This window comes from Monodon monoceros, unplaced genomic scaffold (assembly GCF_005190385.1).
Source record: "Monodon monoceros isolate NGI ecotype Baffin Bay Population unplaced genomic scaffold, NGI_Narwhal_1 Super_Scaffold_16, whole genome shotgun sequence".
NCBI classification, from domain to species: domain Eukaryota; kingdom Metazoa; phylum Chordata; class Mammalia; order Artiodactyla; family Monodontidae; genus Monodon; species Monodon monoceros.
The window spans coordinates 19,299,928-19,320,293 of NW_021703772.1; the positions used below are offsets into that span (position 1 = coordinate 19,299,928).

Sequence of the window (20,366 nt, forward strand, 5' to 3'; positions counted from 1 at the left end):
TCCTTCCTTCCTTCCTTCCTTCCTTCCTTCCTTCCTTCCTTCCTTCCCTCCCTCCCTCCCTCCGTCCGTTCCTTCCTTGTTGCTGTGCGCGGGCTTTCTCTAGTTTCAGCCAGGAGGGGCTACTCTTTGTTGTGGTGCGCGGGCTTCTCATTGCGGTGGCTTCTCTTGTTGCAGAGCACGGGGCTCTAGGCGCGCGGGCTTCAGTAGTTATGGCGCATGGGCTCTAGAGCACAGGCTCAGTACTTGTGTTGCACAGGCTTAGTTGATCTGCAGCATGTGGGATCTCCCCGGACCAGGGCTCGAACACGTGTCCCCTGCGTTGGCAGGTGGATTCTTAACCACTGTGCCACCAGGGGAGTCCCTATCACTTTAAACTCCAAGATTGCTATATTTGTAGGCATTCCAGTTTCTTCTAAAAGCAGCTCTATTCTTCAGGATTCAAAATCTTGCAGACTAGAACCTGGTAAGTCTGAATTGGAAAACTCAGGATTTGACGGAATGAGTGAAGAAGAGCTTCTAGCAGCTGTTTTAGAGATAAGTAAAAGAGAAGCTTCACCATCTCTCAGTCATGAAGATGATGATAAACCAACCAGCAGCCCTGATACCGGATTTGCAGAAGACGACATTCAAGAAATGCCTGAAAATCCAGACCCTGTGGAAACTGAGAAGCCAAAAACAGTCACAGAGCCCGGTAGGTTTAATGAAAATAAACATCTGTTAAACAGGCACAACTGTGTTCCAAAGCTTTATAGTAACAAATGACTTCTACATAATGGGAGGTGAGATGGATCTGAATAACAGAGCTAATATTTTTGTGCTTTTTTTTTCTAACAGTTTAAAAAAATGAGAAGCAAATATTGTGAGTTAGTATCCAGAGGCTAGTGGTAAAGTATGCCATGTCCCTTTAGGTGTACATCAAAAGAAAAGTTAGTATTCTTGTGCATTTAAAAAATGTTTGTGTCAGGGCTTCCCTGGTGGCACAGTGGTTGAGAGTCCGCCTGCCGATGCAGGGGACACGGGTTCGTGCCCTGGTCCAGGAAGATCCCACATGCCGTGGAGCGGCTGGGCCCGTGAGCCATGGCCACTGCTGGGCCCGTGAGCCGTGGCCGCTGAGCCTGCGCGTCCAAAGCCTGTGCTCCGCAACGGGAGAGGCCGCAACAGTGAGAGGCCCGCGTACCTCAAAAAAAAAAAAAAAAGTTTGTGTCAGTTTTTGGTCACTTTTTTCACACCACTGCTCTCAGAAATTTGTGTAATTCTTCATTTTTGTATGTCTGAACTTACACCAAGTTTTAATGTATAGATAATTTAAGTTCTCCATTCTTCTTTGGGTTCATCCCTTCATAATGGTGGCAAGACCACTGAACTAAGAGGGTCTTGGGTGTCTAGTCTTAGCTTTACCACCTACTAGTTATAAATTTCTAAATAGGTAATTTAACCTCTTTGATACTCAGTTTTCTTACCTCTGTATGGGGAATCTACCAGACATGCTTCAGATAGTTGTGGGTAGAATGTTAGATAGTATATACATATTATGTAAAGTGCTATACAGATAAAAATTATTTTTGTGGTAATTTTTACTCATATTTTGTTATTTCTCAAGCTATCACTTCAAACAACAGAGCTGAGCCTCCTTGCCTTGCACTATGGGTATTTTAAGATTTTTTAAGTAGAAAATTTTCACTTCCTTTTCCTGGGGCCAAGTCTAATATTTTCTCCTGATATCTTTAGTATCTGTATCTAGGTAGCTAGCTAACGTGTTTCCGTATATCAAGCCTAGGATTTTGGAGATGAAGAGAATAGTAGTATATCACAAAATTATTTTCTGTATTCTTGGGGTTGTTAGGGCCTCCTCAGTTTTGAATTATTTTATGTGCAAGTAAAATAAGAGTATTTCCTCAATTTAACTGGAAACAAAAAGCTGATGATTTTTGTATATAGATGTTTCCTTTTTTTTCTTTTTTCTTTACACCTTTTTTTACCTCTTGATGCAAGTACCCTTATGAAGTCCCCTTCTCTTACTAAACTTATAATCACTGCCCTTGGAAGTGAATCCTAGATACTAGATCATTTCATCAGTAAGGATTTCAGTATCCCTAAAAGATAAGAACTCTTTTTACAAAAACCTATCCTCCATATCATTATCATACTTTAAAAATCAATAATAATTCTAAGGAATGATCAAACCCTCCATAAGGTTTTATTTTGAAAGTTTCAAATCCAGAGAGAAATTGAAGAATAAAACAATACACACTTTTATACCCTTCACCTAGATTCATTAACATTTTGTCACATTTTTTTCTCTCCCTTCCACACTGCCCCTGTGTGTATGTGTAGTTGTGCAGCCGTTACCCCAAAATTAGTGCTTTACAACAACAGTAATTTTAATATCTCATTACTGTGGATTGACTGGTCTTAGCTGCTAGTTTTTTCTGCTCTATGTGATGTTGGCTGGGGTTTAACTGCACTACAACATCCAAGATGGCTCACCTTGGCACATGGGTTGTGTTGGTTAGAAGGGTCAGCTGAGCTGGCTAGATATCCTCTCTGTTCTTCTGGTCCCCTCTCCCTGGCCATCTCCCTTCCCCTCTTCTCCTCCGCTTTTCATCTCTTCATGTAATCTCAGGGCCTCTTCCTTCCTGTATGGCCTCTTCAGCATGGTAGCCAAACTTCTTACATGATAGCTCAGGGCTCCCAAAAGCACAAAAGAGGCTGCTGCCAGGCCTCCTTAATGTATAGGCTCAAAATTGGGACAGAATCAATTCCACCACATTTCATTAAAGCACTCACAGGACCTGCCCAGATTCACTGTGAGGTGGACCACACAGAGTTAGAATACCTGTAGGCATGGTTCATTGGAGGCCATCTTTAGAGATTGCGCGTGCGTGCGTGCACACACACACACACACACACACACACTCTCTTAATGGAACCATTTGAAGTTGCAGGTATCATAATACTTCACCCTAAAATACTTCAGCCTGACTCTCCTAAGTACACGGAAATTTTCCTATATAACAATTGTCATACCTAAGAATATTAACAGTAATTCCATATATAGTTCTAATATAGAGCCCACATACACATTTACCCAATTATCTCCAAAATATTTTTTACACTTTTTTAAAAATCTAGAACCCAAAGCTTACCCCCTGCATTTGGTTGTTAGGTCCCTTTAGTCTCTAGTCAGGCCAATTTTTCTTTGAAAGACTCCCATTATGGATTGTCCTACTATTCTTTTAAGTATAAGCTGGTTTTTTTTCCCCATACCCTAAAACTTCAGAGCCTGGAGATGGTTTTTTCCTTGTTGCTCATTGCCATTTCCAACTGCTTGTCTTCTTTCATCCTACAAAAACCCCAGCTCCTTTGGTATGTGACTTCAGACTTTGCCACCTATTATCTCTGTCTGTAGCTCTCTTTTACCATCCAGTCACTCCATGCCCATCAGCATTCTTAGGGCTTTCAGCATCCTCATAAATGACCATTTCAACAGCCTGGTTTCTCAATTCCTAATCTTATTTCCAAAGAACTTTTCTTCTACCCCATCTTGATAACTGCCAAAACTCATACCCTAAACCAGTAGTTCTCAAAGTGTGTCCCCAGGCCATCAGTATCATGTAGGAACTTGCTGGAAATGCCATTCTTGACCCCACTGCACACCTACTGAGTGAGAAACTCTGGATGTGGGACTCAGCATTCTGTGTTTTGATTCCAGTTGATTCTGATGCATGCTGAAGTTTGAGAACCACTTCCCTAGACTTTGTCATCATCAATAAATGTACCACCTTTGAAATCTTAATTTCAAATATCCTTCTCTAACCCTTCTCTCCCCCTAGCTCACCTAATATCATATTCTTATTTCAGCAATTACTTGATCTCATTAAGACTTCCAATCCATTGTCTTCTACTTTTTGCTATTCATCACCTCCCTCTTGTCACCACTTCCCTCCGCAGCCTATATGCCATATTTTGGTACTTCTATCTCTTTCCTCTGTTTTCTTCTCTCAGTCGCCTAACAAAGTCCCATCTCCCAGTTCAACCAGCTTCTTATTCCATGCCTACACCCAAGCAGCTGAAGATTGCTGGAGAAAAGTCCCCAAACTGTGCTGACTATACTTTCCTCAAAATCATGACTACGCTCTTACATGGGCACTACATGCTACTAGTCAGTTCTGTTATAGTTCCTTAGTAAATTTCTTTTCTTGGTCTCCATGTCTTTCTCAGATCTGTAGTTCTCCTTCCACACATGCTCTAGGCACATAACTTAGCTGTATACCTTTCAAAGAAAATAGATGCAGTCAGATGAAAACTCTGCCTTCACCTTTGTTATGGAGGAAATGTCCCTCTTCTTATTTAAGGCGAATCCCTCCATTCATAGCCAAGATCTCATCTACTTGTGCCTTCTAAAGACTTTCCCTCTTGAAATGATACTCTTTCTCTTCTGCATCAGGTCTTCCCTCTTCTAAATTATTCCTGGTGTGCCTTAATATCACCCATCTTTTTAAAACTCTCATGACCTTGTGTTTCCCTCTAGCCACTGCTCCCTTTCTTTGCTCCCTTCCCGGAAAAATCTTTTGAAAGAGTTGTTTTACTCATTCCCTCTACTTTCTTACCATCTCCCATTCTCTTGTCAACCCTCTCCAAGTGGGCTTTCATCCCCACCACTCCACTGAAATGGTCTTTATAAAGTTTGCATTAGCAATTTTCATACAATCCATCACTCCCTCCTTAACATTTAAAGCTTTATAAACTTTTTTCTATAAACTATTCTTGCCATGGTTTTTTCTTCCTACTAAACCAACTGTTCATTCCAGGGTTTATGGTTTTGTTTTTTGCTTCCCTCATCAGACCTCTAACTGTTGGAGTATTCCCAGGACACTGTCCTTAGCTGTCTTTTTTCCTATAGTTCTCTCCCTGAGTGATCTCAGACATTACCATAACCTCACATACTGATGAGATATCAAATTCATATCCCTAGCCCGGATCTCTTCCCTGAGCTTTAAACTTACACATGTAAATGCCTACTTGAAATGTCCATTTGGCTGTCTAATTTTTAACTGCCCCCCGCCCCCCCATAACCCTGCCCCATATCAGCAAATGGTACTACCATCCACCATTTTTTGACTCAGGCCAAAAAATATGTCTCCCTTGATTTTTTTACTTCACACCTTACATTCAGTCCATCAGTAAGTCTAGTCTGCTCTACCTCTGAAATATATCCTGAATTTAATCATTTATCAACATCTTCATAGCTGTAACTCTAGCCTTCCACCTCTCACCTGGTCCACTACAGTTGATTCCTAATGTCTCTTCCATCACTCTTGCCCCACTACAGACCTTCTTTCATGAACAAAGCAGCCAACATAATCTTTCTGAAGCTTAAATCACACGGTCACCCTTCTGCTTAAAACTTGTGATTTCCCATTACACTTAATCCAAGCTTCTCACCATGGTCTATCTTTACTTTCCCCCTCTTTCACTCTTCTGTTTTAGCCATACTAGCATTCTCTCTGTGTCCCTCATGCTAAGCTCATTTTCATCTCAGAAGCTTTGCACTTAAGCGCCTTCAGGGCAAGGGCCATCTTGCCTTAATTATCACTATATCCCCAGCTTCTTTAGCAGTGCCTGGCATATAGTAGATTCTCAATAAATATGTGGGGCTCATCAGATTGGTTGTCTCATGAATCAACTGAGGAGGGGAAGGAATACTGGTTAAGTAAGGTTTTACTGTTAGTCAAAGGGAGGGGAAGAGTGTATGCAAAGGCCCAGACATGAGAAAGGCCATGGTAAGTTAGTGGACCTACAGAAGTTCAGAATGATCTGCATGGCTGGAACATAGTGTTGAGGGGGAAAAGCAAAAAGTTGAGACTAGAGAGTTATGCAGTCTCCAGTTTTTACATGGCCTAAAACCATGTTTAGGAGTTTGGGCTTTTATTTCAAAAGCATTAGGAAGTTACTGAATAATTTTAAGCGAAAAAGTATTTGATAAAGATTTATATTTGAAAAAGATCATTTCTGGCAGCAGTGTAGCACATAAATTAGAGAAGAACCTAAGTATCTTGTGAGACCTGTTAGGCAGCTATTGCAGTAGTCCAGACCAAAAGTTAATGGTGCCCTAAGCCAAGGTTTTGGCATTGAAAAGAAAAACAGTTGGGACTTCCCTGGTGGTCCAGTAGTTAAGACTCTGCATTCCCAGTGCAGGGGGCCCAGGTTCAATCCCTGGTCAGGAAACTAGATCCTGCATGCCGCAACTAAAAAAAAGATCCCACATGCCACAACTAAGACCCAGCGCAGCCAAATAAATAAATATTTTTTAAAAAAAGAAAGAAAGAAAAACAGTTGATGGATTCGAAAGATAATTAGGAAATAACGATTTATGTAATATGAAGGGATAAATGAGAAGTCAAAATGACTCCCAGGTTTCTATCTTCAAAAAAAAAAATAACAACTAAACTGGGTGGACAGTGATCCCAGTGACTGAAATATAGAATGTAGGAAAGGAGCAGCTTTCATTTGGGGTGGGAGAAGCGGCAGATGATATATTTAGTATAAGAACGTTAGAGTTTTAACACATGGTTCCCCTCTGTGTTTTTTATTTCATGGTCATATTTGTTCCTAGATCTGAAATGTTTTTTTTGTATCCATCTGATAATCTTGTCCTGAAGACAGATGTATATTGATTTTTAGCATCTTAAAGTAAACTTTCTTACATCTGTTTTCTATCACATGGATTAATTGCTAGTGTAATTCTAGGATTGTGTGAGGTACATTGGTACATTGAGTGCTGAAAATTATTGGTTAAGAAAAATTGTGCCTCTGTCATCTTCTTTTTATGAGTATGTTTTGATAACAAAAGTAATAATGCTCATCTTATGCCCTAAAATAGCAGCCTCAACTCCCCAATCTTTCTTCCACTTGAAACGCTCAACATCAACTAACTTTGAATATCATGGTTCCAAATTTCCAGAAGTGGCCTGATTGGTTGATTCTTTCAGATATTCATTCCTGGTCCAGTAAGCTAAGGCCAGAGGGACAGGTGGGACCTTATATGCCTCAGAGCTGCCCCTTGGAGGCTATGGAAAATTACATTCTCCAAGAATGGAGGAGTATAATTTTTTTTAATTGGAATCGTACTGCTTTTTGCACTTAATAATATCCTGAGTTTATTTTCCTCTTTTAATGAACATTCAGAATTAGTTTCAATGATAAATACTCAGTCAGCAAGTCAGTTCAATTAAAAAATGATGACTAGTTGCTGACTTAGAGTCTAAAACCAAGATGCTGTAAGCTTCAGAGTTGTCTGTGCTATAGAAAATTATCTACCATCTAAATGGTTACAGTGCAGTATTGGGGCAGGTAAAGAGCACTTAGTAATTTTAAAACAATCCATGTGAAATAAATCTGTAAAGGTAGTTCTTGTTAACCAGTTGAATTCTTTTTATGAGAACTTCCTTAACTTACTAAGACGGAAATTTTTGCTTTGGTAAAGTGTTTGAGAAGGGAGGGAGGGAAGGAAGTTCCTTCCTCTTCTCCCCACTCTTACCTATATTAAAAATAATGAAATTCAGATAACCAGAACAAAATTATGCCTATATTATTTATAATAATAATAATATTTATAATATTATTATTATTATTATTCCAGCTAGCCGTAATCTAGAAATTGAGAATGAACAGAAAGAAATAAAAGGTTAATATTTTTTCTTACCTCCTTGGATGAATGTTTTAAACATATATGTTGTCATATACTTGTATGGTACATGAGATGTTTATTACGTATTTTATGTAGCTCTTTTGATTTAGAATATGTTCAAGGCTCATTTGATAATTAATGTAAAAACGCTCATATGACATACAGTGTAATAAATGGGAAAATCTCAGTATTTAGCTTAAGTATTCTATCCTAATTCTTACTTCATTTACCCTAAACAATACTTTATCCCTAGTACTTGGTCATATGACATGACCTTTGAATATGGCTATTTATTCTTCTCCATCCTTAACCATAGCGTTTCTGATGATTGCTTAAGTTTCAGAACCATTGCTGTAGGTCAGTGTTTCTCAACCAAGGGCAGTTTTGTCCCCCAGGAGACATCTGACAATGTCACTTTTGGTTGTCACAACTGGGGAGTGTGGGGTTGCTACTGGCATGTAGTAGGTAGGGGTCAGGAATATCGCTAAACACTATACAGCGTACAGGGCAGCCCTTCTCCCCGCACCAAACAAAAAATTATCCCACCCAAAATGTCAATAGTGCTGAGATTGAGAAACCCTGATCTAGATATGTAATAAGGTGAGATTGTGTGTCCCAAGCAGGTATGTCTGAGGTTAGGATACATTACTCTTTGAACAGTGCATGTCACTCTAGTGCAGAGACTTCAGTTTATAAGAGGATATCCCAGTTATGTTATGTTCTGCTTCCTCAGATCCTGCCAGTTTTACCGAGATAACTAAAGACTGTGATGAGAATAAAGAAAACAAAACTCCAGAAGGATCTCAAGGAGAGGTTGATTGGCTCCAGCAGTATGATATGGAGCGTGAAAGGGAGGAACAAGAACTTCAGCAGGCATTGGCTCAGAGCCTTCAAGAGCAAGTAAGAGATATTTATATTGCTACTTTCTCCATACCTATCTTTTCCAAGAAATAGAACAATAATAATAGTAAAAAACATTTGTTAAGCACTATGTGTCAGGCATTATTCCAGGTGATTTACATACGGTGAACCACTGAGCCACCAAAACAAAGTAAACTTGTTTGGGGCTTTTGCCTTGGGTTTGAAACAGAAACATTGGTCCTTTTTCTTTTTTAAAAAACCTAAATGCAACAAAATGTCTTGTTGGTTACCTCTTATTACTATAATTTATTGCACACTAAAGCAAGACGAGTTGTTAGACATCATCCCTAGTCCAACTTTATTTTGCAAGCAGTTGAAACAGCCGATATACCATGATGATTTTATCATTAATATTTTAAGGCAAAATGTTTGTTTTGGTCATTTTCTCACAATATGAATCCTTTCCTATGAATTATTTGAACATAAAATTCTCAGGAATATTGTCTGAATTTTTAGATTTTAGTCATAGACTAACATTTTTCTGCTCTTTTCTTTATGTAGTTGTCTGTTCTTCAATTTTTAGTTCTTTATGCTTATATTTGCCAAAGCTGGTTGATTTGCACTGTTGCAGTCAGCTGAGGTATCTGACTAAAAGGTGGTATTTTGATGGTTATCTAATCCTATACAATACATGTTAGTAATAAAAATTTGCCAAGACTCCCTAGAATGAATGCACAATTTTAGTGTTTGCAAATATCAGATTAAGAAATCTAATGTCACTAGAATATTGGGCCTTAATTTAAACTGCACATTAATATTATCTAGGGAGCTTTAAAAAAAATACTGATGCCTGGGTTGTTGTGCCCCTCAGAAATTCTGATGTAATTGATCTGGAGTGTGGCCTGGCATCTAGATTCCTTTTTTTTTTTTAATAAGGGTTTTTTTTAAAAAAAAAAAAACTTCCCCCAGTGATTCTAATGTGCAGCCAAGGTTGAGAACTCCTGCTTTAAAACTATTTCAGAGCCACCTGCTCTGTATCCTTTTATTGATATTTATAAGAAGTACCTCCCTGGTTGCCTTGTCATCAAGATGTGTATATGTCAAACTATCTTACAAATAACATATAGTAATCATTTGTTATAGAAAACTTAGTGTAAAAGGCCATGGTTTGGTTTCTTAACAATAGTTCCTTATAGTGCAGAAAAAGAAAAAAATCAGCAACCCTCCTTTTCTTAGACAAAAGACATATATTTTTCTTGTCAGCTGACCCATTTAAAACTATCTTATTTTTCTCAGATATGAGGATAGTATCATGAGATGAAGTTTCTTTAGTTTGGTATACCTGCATCATTCTATTAATTACTAAAAGAGAGTCCTTTACCTTCTTGTTTCAGCATAGCTTTATATACTTGGATAAATTTAAGTAATCATATTTCCTCTTAGAGATCACCTCTGTAACTTTCTTGAACACAGTATTATTGCTCCCAGGACTATAATGCAGAATAGCTCATTCTAAGCTTCTTATACGTTTAAGTAACTTTAACAACAAGTCTAGAATTGAGGAAAGTATAAAACAAATTTTTTTTTTACTCATGCATCCTTTGTAAGTTATCTTTTCTCTGAAAATGAGAAATTTTTTTTGTAGTAAACATTTTCCTATTCCTTTTATAATGAGTCATCTAGTTGAGACATTTTCAGAGGTACAATTTTTTCCTAAGAAAACCTCGTATGTATTAGAAAAGCAACAGTCAGCAGCATTCATTTAGTATTTACCAAGCTTATTTTACGTGTTTATGGTTTCTTTAACAAGAATAAAAATAGAAATCTGTAAATAATATGTTGCGGAAATATTGTTTATCTTTTTTTTTTTTTTTTTTTTTTTTTTTTTTTTTGCGGTACGCGGGGCCTCTCCCGTTGCGAGCACAGGCTCCGGACGTGCAGGCTCAACAGCCATGGCTCACGGGCCCAGCCGCTCCGCGGCATGCGGGATCTTCCCAGACCGGGGCACGAATCCGTGTCCCCTGCTTTGGCAGGCGGACTCCCAACCACTGCGCCACCAGGGAAGCCCAATATTGTTTATCTTGATGTCATAGGCATAGGGTCTGTGCTAGAGCCAGCTCCCTGGCAGCTTAGGAGAGCCCACTATACATACTTCCCAAATCTGCATTCATAGTCACATTGGTAGCTTAAAATTGGCCATGGTAGGAGTATTTATACCAAGGAACTTGGCAAATCCTGTAAATCAGGGGAAGAAAAGAGAGCTATTCACTAAGTACCTGCTATGTTCCAGGTATCTCATACATGTTAGAAGAAAAGGGAATTACATCATAATGTCACATTGAATGGCTTTTGGTTGGCAAGCCAAGCATCACTAACTAGAAAAGATAGCATTTAAGCCTTTTTAACCCCCAGGTTTTTGTTTTAGGAAGACAGTGTTGGAAAAAGTAAAGAACTTCTCCACGTCCCTCAAGAGGTCATGTTCCAAACATCCATAAGATTATAGAAAACATTAGCAAATACTTTCAGAGCAGCGGATTTTATCCTCATTAAATAAGTTTAATCAATACTTCTTTAAATACCTTAGTTTTGTTCTTATCCCTTTAGGAGGCTTGGGAACAGAAAGAAGATGATGACCTCAAAAGAGCTACGGAGTTAAGTCTTCAAGGTATGGAGATTAATTACATTTTTTTAATATGCTGAAACGTATCACACACAGAAGAGCATATAAAATGTTTTTGTTATTTTTAATAACAGTAACAAATTTGAACACCTCCCAGGTAAAGATATAGAACCTTAGAAGTTACCTGTATACGCCTTCCCTTCCCTCCCTCCCAAAGGAAACCACCGTTCTAAAATTTGTATTCATCATTAGCTTACATTTAAAAAATAATAATAATGTTACCATGCATATTCATATTCCTAAACAATACTTCTTTGACATTTTAAATATGAGCTTTATTTTAAAGTTAAAGAAACACTGAAAATAAACACTTTTTACAAATTATATCAAACACTTAAAATATAATCTGGAAATGTTAAACATTAATTCTTAATTCAAAATAATGACATTCATAGAGTACATCCTGGTGCTGGCCAATATGGAGTTTACTTAAATCTAGTAGATTTTATGTAAGCTTAACCATTAATCCTTCCTAAAATTCGGTGATTATGATTCAACTTTATAAGGTTAAGCAAGTCTTCTGTGTAATACCCTCATATAACTTTTTCAAATACAAACATTTGTACCAGCAAGGAAATTATTAAAACATATATAAATTATGCTGAGGGGCTTGATTAAAAGGCTTTCTATAGAGAGAGAGGCATCTCACCTTAGAAAGCACACACACACACAAAATCACTTAATTGAATATAAGATGCCAGGACATTCTTTTAGTCATGTTACACAGCACACTGCACATTTATAAGTGTCATTCTATTATGTATGAACTGAAAACATATATTTTTTAAAAGCCCTTGCCACGAGGGAGTGGAATATGCCTGCATTAAGCACAGAAACGCAGAGCTTTTTACAGGATGTCAACTGACTGCCTGTCTCCAGCTGGCTACCAGGCGCCACTGAAAACTGTCACCACCCTCAGAAAGGCAAGATGTTCTTGTTAATGATGTCCATGGCCTCCAGAATCTCCTCCTCCTTGATCACAAGCGGAGGTGCAAACCTGATGATATCACCATGGGTTGGCTTGTCCAGAAGTCCATTATCTCGAAGTCACAGACATACCTTCCAAGCATCACAGTCTTTGGTTTCTCTAATAACAATAGCATTTAATAATCCTTTTCCTCTTATAGCAGTTACAATATCAGAAGGTAGCTTCATGCGTTCATTTCTCAAGATGTTACCCATTTGTCTGCATTTTTCAGCAAGGTTTTCTTCTTCCAAAACCTCAAGGGCTGTGATGGACACTCGGCAGCCTAGTGGATTGCCACCGTACATAGAACCATGTTCCCCTGGTTTAATGGTCAACATTATTTCATCATTATACAACACTGTGGATACAGGGTATAAACCACCAGAAAGTGCCTTTCCTAAAAGAACTGTATCAGGTCTGACATTTTCGTGATCAATAGCCAGCCATCTACCAGTTCTGGCCAATCCTGTCTGTATTTCATCAGCAATAAACAGAGCCTGGTGCTGGGTTTAGAGCTCTTGCACACCCACAAGGTAGCCTGGATCCAGAACAACGCCTGTTTCACCCTGAGTTGGTTCCACCATGAACGCCACAACATTTGGATCCTGAAGTGCACGCTCAAGAACAGGCAGATCATTATATGGAGTGATTTCAAAACCTGACATAAATGGTCCAAAACCATTGTAACTGGTTGGGTGTGTGGAACCTGGAGATTGCAGACAATGTTCTACCCCAAAAGTTTCCGGCTGCAAAAAACAATCTTTGGGATACCCTTCTCAGTAGTATATCCCCATCTCCGAGCAAGTTTGCAAGCACTCTCTCCAGCCTCCACTCCTGTAATCATAGGAAGAACTTCGTAGTAGTTCAAAAGTTTAGTAACATACTCTTTTTTTTTTTTTTTTGTCTGCGTTGGGTCTTTGTTGCTGGACTCGGGCTTTCTTTAGTTGCATCGAGCGGGGGCTACTCTGTTGCGGAGCGTGGGCTTCTCATTGCGGTGGCTTCTCTTGTTGTGGAGCACAGGCTCTAGGTGTACGGGCCTCAGAGTTGTGGCACGTAGGCTTCAGTAGTTGTGGCTCGCGGGCTCTAGAGCGCAGGCTCAGTAGTTGTGGCGCATGGGCTTAGTTGCTCCACAGCATGTGGGATCTTCCTGGAACAGGGCTTAAACCCATGTCCCCCTGCATTGGCAGATGGATTCTCAACCACTGTGCCACCAGGGAAGCCCTAGTAACATACTCTTTGTATTCACCAGGCATGTTGTTGTAGAAAGCTCTAGACGTTAAGGTCACTTTATCCACCTGACTTTTCGAAACATTCAGTCTTTGGATGACAGTGCCCTTGGTTGATAGCACTGTAAGCACTCAGAAAGTCAAAATATTTTCTGCCTTCTACATCCCATATGTAAATACCTTTTCCTCTCTCCAGGGCTACAGGTAAAGGGTGGTAGTTGTGGGCACCATATTTAGATTCCCATTCAAAAATGTAATAAGAGGATGGAGGGCCTTGGACTGTGTTTTTAGTTGCAACAGGTGTTATTGGGTTGGTCAAAAAGTTCATTCGAGTTTTTCCGTACCATCTTGCAAACTTTTTGGCCAACCCAATAGCAGAAGCCACTGAAGAATGAATTCCACAGTGAAGGACAGCAACAGTCTACACATGTGCGAGTCTGGAAAACATGATGTCCTTCAAGTAGGAATATCACCAACCATCCCTTCTTCCCACAGTTCAGATTAGAATACAGATTTTTAACCCAAGATCCAGGGATGGTCTTCACAGGGTCCAGTAACTCCTGGCAGCACCTCCAAGACTAGCTCAGGACACGTGGCATCAACTGAACAGCTGCCCTAAACAATATATTTTTTTAATTTTGAAAAGTGAAATAGCAAGGACAGTCTATCTATAATCCACCTGTATGACAGAGCAATACTGCCACTGTTAAGACTGCTAGGAGAAGATAATGTGACTTCAGTTTCCCCGTGAATTTACAAGAGCTCACTCTGGGGAAGCTAGTGAGCAAAGTCGTGAATGAGTATTCAAAAGCGTAAGGTTCACCATAGTCAGGGGATTTGGCAGAACTTATTTATGGACCATGTGCTGGAAGTCTACCAGGACAGGTAGTCACGGGAAGTGAGCTAACTGTATTTTCTAAGATCACCCTGGTCTTTCTCTGGCTGTGAGAAATAGATTAAAGCAAAACACTTTGCTGGTATAAAATGAGTGTTCTAGGCTGATCTAGACACCAGGGCATGGTGGAGAGAGCAAGCGTTTCACTGGCAGATGGTTGAGACAGTTACAAAGAAGAATTCAAGCTAGGCTCACCTAGGCATTCTGTCCTCAGATTTAAAAGATGGTACAATGGTGGTGATGAATGGCTGTCTCAAGTCATATTGTTCCAGTCTGGACTGGTTGCCCTCTACATCCGTGCGCAGATATCCTGAGATCTCCCTAACCATTCTCCAGGGGATTCCCTCTGATTCGCTCTTTTGTTTGAATCTCCCATTTCCTGTATGACTCTTTTCTCATCCTTTGTGTACTTATGCTTTGATGGAGAGCATCCCCAGTAGTTTTCTTGAAGAAGAGGGGATGTGACTTAGATTTTTTGGAGGACTTGGAAGTTTCATTCTGCCCCAGTATTTGACTGATAGTTGGCTGAATATAGAATTCCGGGTTTACAATCATTGTAAAAGCATTGTTTCCCCCCACCTTCCTGCTGCTGGGCAATGACAAAAGTCTTGTTTGCTGGGTTGCTGTATGAGAAGTTTAAAGCTGTTCTTTATTCTGATGTGACATCTTTTTTTTCTGAAAGCTTATAGGATCTTCTCTTTGTTTCCATTGTGATTAAGTTTCACAGTGATGTGCCTTGATGTGTGTCTGTTTCATCCATTTCTGCTGGGCACTTAGAGGATTATTTTAATCCAGAAACTTTTGTCCTTCAATTCTAAGAAATTTTCACTGATTTCCTTCATTCTACTTCCTCTCTTTTCACTTTTTGAAACTCCTGTTATTCAGACGTCTTAGTCTGATCCTCTTAATTTTCTCATCTCTTCTGTTTTCCATTTTTTTGTTATTTTGCTGTACTGCCTGGGAAGTTTCTCTGACATTATCACCAACTCCAAACTTTTTTTTAGTATTTTATTTCTATCATATTTCTAATTTTCAAGAACTGGTTTTTGTGATTGTTACTTTTTTATAACATTTTGGGGTGGGGGTTTTCAGAGAAGTAATACCATCTCAACTCTCTGAGGATATTAAATATGGTTCATTTTTTTGTTTATTTGACATTTCCATCTCCCTGAATAGATTCTCTTTTCTCCAGATTGCCCTGTCCTGTGTGTGTATTATGGTCTTTATATTCCTTGTTAGAGTCTTTTTTCAGTTATCTAGTAATCCTTGGCTGTCGGCTCATGATTAAGAGTAGGGGACTAGCAGAAACTAACACACCATTGTAAAGCAATTATACGCCAATAAAGATGTTAAAAAAAAAGAAGAGTAGGGGACTAAAAAGATGATTGGAAGCTCTGAGTATATGAATAGCTAGGACTTGTCAACTTTGAGTTTTACAGGGATTTACTGTTTGGGGGATGATGTTAATATTTTAGGCCTTCCCTTGGGCTGGTAAGATTCCTAAAGAAAGTTTTCTAGTCTCTTGCCCTTGACTACAGGTAAAAGATGTGGCTGCCAGAGTTCTAGAAGCCAAGTATAGGCATAGGGCTGGGGGTGGGGATGGGAGTTATATTCATCTTTCAATATGCACACTGTCACCTACTCCCCTGTTTTCAGTATGGTACTCCCCTGTGCCTGGAATCCTCCAATCCAGAGACTGTTTTACCAACTCTCCAGAGAGCAAAGCTGCTGACTTCTGTCATTGCCCAGCAGCATGAAGTAAGGGGAAGTGGATCTAGGAGTCTGTAACTCAAACAGCTTTCACCTAATTCTTATTTTTTTTAATTAATTAATTTATTTTTATTTTTGGCTGTGTTGCGTCTTCATTGCTGTGCGAGGGCTTTCTCTAGCCGCAGAGAGCAGGGGCTACTCTTCGTTGCAGTGTGCGGGCTTCTTATAGTAGTGGCTTCTCTTGTTTGCGGAGCACGGACTCTAGGCACGTGGGCTCAGTAGCTGTGGCTCGCGGGCTCTAGAGCGCAGGCTCAGTAGTTGTGGCGCACAGGCTTAGTTGCTCCACAGCATGTGGGATCTTCCCAGACCAGGGAATGAACCCATATCCCCTGCATTGGCAGGTGGATTCTTAACCACCGCGCCACCAGGGAAGCCCCACCTAATCCTTATTTTTATCCTCTTCTTAGCCTCCAGTTTTAGAGGTACCTGCTATTTCCAAGTTGTATGTCTTTTGAGGACTCTGTAATATAAATTGGATTGGTTCTCAACTTCTCCATTACTGGCTTAGGTTTGACTTTCTTAGGTCTGCTAAGTCAGTCACCCCTCTATATTCCAGAGTCCAGAATTTTGATACTGTAGTCTCTTCCTGTTCTTCCCATTCTTAAGTGTTCATGTCTTTTAAACAACTCTATAAAACAAAGAGTCATTTATGCACAGATGCTCCTGGGATTCTTTATTTGAAGCCATTAGTAAAGATGGATTCTTCCAGTGGAAACACATTATTAAGAAGAAAAATTGGACCTTGAATTTGTTTGTTTAGTATTCTAGGTAAAACTTAGGAGTTTAAGGTTGGATTTCCATTATTTTTTTTAAATTTCAGAGTATGATTTAATGTTGAAGAAAATGAAAGGATGTTGATCTTCTTATGGTCTCTCTTCTGTCAGATAATTTATGTTTGCTGGTGGCACCTGTAGTATACACCAAGTATGTCAAATCTAACATATAGTTTATATAATAGAGAATTCAGTGAAATTGGATTATCTGTAATTTTTTGTCAGTTTTATTCCTTTCTTAAAAGAGTATTATCCCCTTTCATATAAATATATTTAAAACAAAAGGGAACATTTCTTTTACAGATAACTGGTGCCTGAATTTTTATTCCCTAGAGTAAGCTGGGTGAATTGGAACCCTAATAATAATATGTTTTATGTTTCTTAGAATGATAAAATGTGTACTTCAAGCTGTTTTGTACCTTCCCAATCGTATCTCTTTGTGTCTATTCCAAGAACTTTTACAAGACTTTGTCTTTGTGTTCTTCAGAGTTTAACAACTCTTTTCTGGATTCAGTGGGCTCTGATGAGGACTCTGGAAATGAGGATGTTTTAGATATGGAGTATACAGAAGCTGAAGCTGAGGAACTGAAAAGAAATTCTGAGGTGGGTGATGTTATATTCCCTTTGTAGGTCAAGTAGGTCAGTACTACTCCTGTTGTTCCTTATCTTCAAAAGCCCCACTGTCAGTGTCCATTGCAGGTCCCCTTCTGCCCCTTTGGCAGCCATCAAATGGTCTTCACTTTCTCTTGGCCTTTGCTCCTCATTTCTTACACAGAAGATTCAAAACAAAATGAAAAAAACAAAACCACACATCCTGATCACCTTATGTGCATGTTAGGTAATAACTTAGTAATAGTTCTCAAAGTCATATGTATATTAAATCACCTTCAGTTCTACCAAAACTATTTTATCTTTAAGGTTAAATACTAAAAATAGTTGATTGTTACTCAATAAAAACTGTTGATGACATTAACTAGAGCACTTGAAATCTATTTTTACCCTAAATAATTGCTTTTTTCCCATTTTTTATCATTTTAATTACCCAGGATCCCACTATTCTAACACAAGTACTGTTAGCATTTGATATATTCTTTTATCATCCCTACCCCAAAGTACCCCAAGTATGCTTTTAAAGTCATAGAATAAGTACAGTTTTTATCCTACTTGTTAAAGACTATAAGCATTTTATTTTTAATGGCTATACTGTATTCCATCAATGAACATGCTATTTATTTTATTTAATTTTTAGTTAACATTGAGCATTTAAGTTGTTTTTTTTCACTATAATAAATATAGAGGAAATGTATATGATTGTAGTGTTTTCTATATTAGGATTTTCTTCTTTAAGGAAATTCCCAGAAATAAATTACAGCATCAAAGTTTTTGAACATTTTAATGGTCTGGCTTACCTATAGCTATATTTCTTCCCAAAATTATATCTTATAGTGCTGCCTGAAGTCCATAAATATCACTTTTCAGTTTTGTTTTACTTTTCTGCTAATAATATTTTAATAGCATTTAAAAAAATATTTAAAATGTAAAAGTTCATCCATAATCCCTACAGCAACACAGCAACTCTTTTCATTTTTTCCATTCTGTTTTTCAGTACTTAGCCATTAACATATCTGTTTTATAGAGCTATAGTTATGTGTTTTCATGTAAGTTTGAAAAACAAGTTAACATGTTGCTGACCCACATATTTTTTCTTTAAATAACTGAATGATACTGTACTGAGTTGATATACCAGTAACCATTTAACTATTACTGAGCATATTGTTAGTTCCAAATTTTCATTATTATGGATAATGCTACGGTGAATAATTATATACATATATACTGTTTCCTTCTTTTGCATTATTAAGATAAATTCTTGGGGAGTAGAATTCTTGGGTCAAAGGATATGAACAATACCGACCACTGGGTTTTTTAATTGAGTCTAACCCCCCACACATTGAAACTTTGCCATGTCAGCTTTGATAATAAATTTAAAATTCGTGTTTTGCTTGTATTCAGATGAAGAGTTGAAAGTCATACCCACTTTTGTTTTCCAGACAGGAAATCTTCCTCATTCCTATCGGCTCATCAGTGTTGTCAGTCACATTGGTAGCACTTCTTCTTCAGGTAAATGGACATTAAGATTTCAGCATTTTATAAATGGACTAGCCAGCATTTACTCCTTATTGGGTTGCTCTGAGCCTAGCTTTGTGAGGTGTAAGTTAAACGCATCAAGAAAAACTTTGAAATCTTTTCTTTGATCACACTAAGTGTGAATTGTGTTAATAGGTACAACTGTTTTGATTTCTCTATTCACCTGTGACCCAAATGTCCCTAAACAAAACATATTTATCAAAAAAGTTGTCCTGGTATAGTAAGGTGAAATGGGGTTGGCTGTTTCTCTTTCTGAAGCTTCCTGTCCCTGAGAAAAATTCAATATATATTTTTAAATTTATTTATTATTTTATTTATTTAGTTTTGGTTGTGTTGGGTCTCCGTTGCTGTGCACGGGCTTTCTCTAATGCAGCGAGCGGGGGCTACTCTTCCGTGCGGTGCGCGGGCTTCTCATTGCAGTGGCTTCTCTTGTTGTGGAGTGTGGGCTCTAGGTGCGCGGGCTTCAGTAGTTGTGGCACGCGGGCTCAGTAGTTGTGGCTTGCGGGTAGAGCACAGGCTCAGTAGTTGTGGTGCACGGGCTTAGTTGCTCCGCAGCATGTGGCATCCTCCCGGACCAGGGCTCGAACCCGTGTCCCCTGCACTGGCAGGAGGATTCTTAACTACTGCACCACCAGGGAAGCCCCTTCAATACGTTTAAAAAAAATAAATAACCTTAATTTTAAGATTTTATTTATTTCAGGTCATTACATTAGTGATGTGTACGACATTAAGAAGCAGGCTTGGTTTACTTATAATGACCTAGAGGTATCTAAAATCCAAGAGGCTTCTGTGCAGAGTGATCGAGATCGAAGTGGTTACATCTTCTTTTATATGCACAAGTAAGAAACTTTGCCTGATCTGAAGCCGTGGGCTAAAAATCACTTGAATTCTTTTTTTTTTTTTTTTTCTTTAAGGATAAAATGTTCCCATCAGTTAATTGATTGAGATTTATGATTTTTATTGTCTTTGCTTAGGGCTCATGTCTTGATATTTCCAAAATATTTTTTCTCTTAACTCACACAGTAGAATCTAGGTATAGAACTTAAGATCTTTTTATGATGGAAGCTGTCCTGTCATAAAACTTTTTGGTCTCTCATTGTATCAGCTAGAAGATCTGAGTTATATGGATAGGAACTACATAGCATTTCTATCAAAGCTAGCTATTGCCATTACCCCCTAAGTATTTTTAAGAATCGGCACATGGGGTTAAGATGGTAATAAAATGAATGAGCTGCTTATTTAATAAAATTTAGGCATCATGGGATTATGCAGCCTTTATCAATGTTTATTTTCTGTCTATCCTCTGTCTCTGTTCACTGAATTTCCTATTTAACTTTTTATTTGTTTTATTTTAAG

General features: G+C 38.5%; 1 protein-coding gene and 1 pseudogene across 6 annotated transcripts in view; one reads left to right on the top strand and one right to left on the bottom strand.

Annotated features, from left to right (window-relative positions):
* Positions 1 to 20,366, top strand: part of USP37 (ubiquitin specific peptidase 37) — an 89,690-nt gene that overhangs the window by 64,785 nt on the left and 4,539 nt on the right. For all 6 annotated transcript variants that reach the window (XM_029225058.1, XM_029225059.1, XM_029225061.1 and 3 more), the window contains 6 exons: positions 436 to 691; positions 8,424 to 8,590; positions 11,156 to 11,216; positions 17,350 to 17,465; positions 18,914 to 18,983; positions 19,711 to 19,849. In XM_029225058.1, the coding sequence (XP_029080891.1) occupies positions 436 to 691; positions 8,424 to 8,590; positions 11,156 to 11,216; positions 17,350 to 17,465; positions 18,914 to 18,983; positions 19,711 to 19,849 (809 nt within the window). The remainder of the gene's footprint in view (positions 1 to 435; positions 692 to 8,423; positions 8,591 to 11,155; positions 11,217 to 17,349; positions 17,466 to 18,913; positions 18,984 to 19,710; positions 19,850 to 20,366) is intronic.
* Positions 11,887 to 13,095, bottom strand: LOC114896755 (annotated as a pseudogene).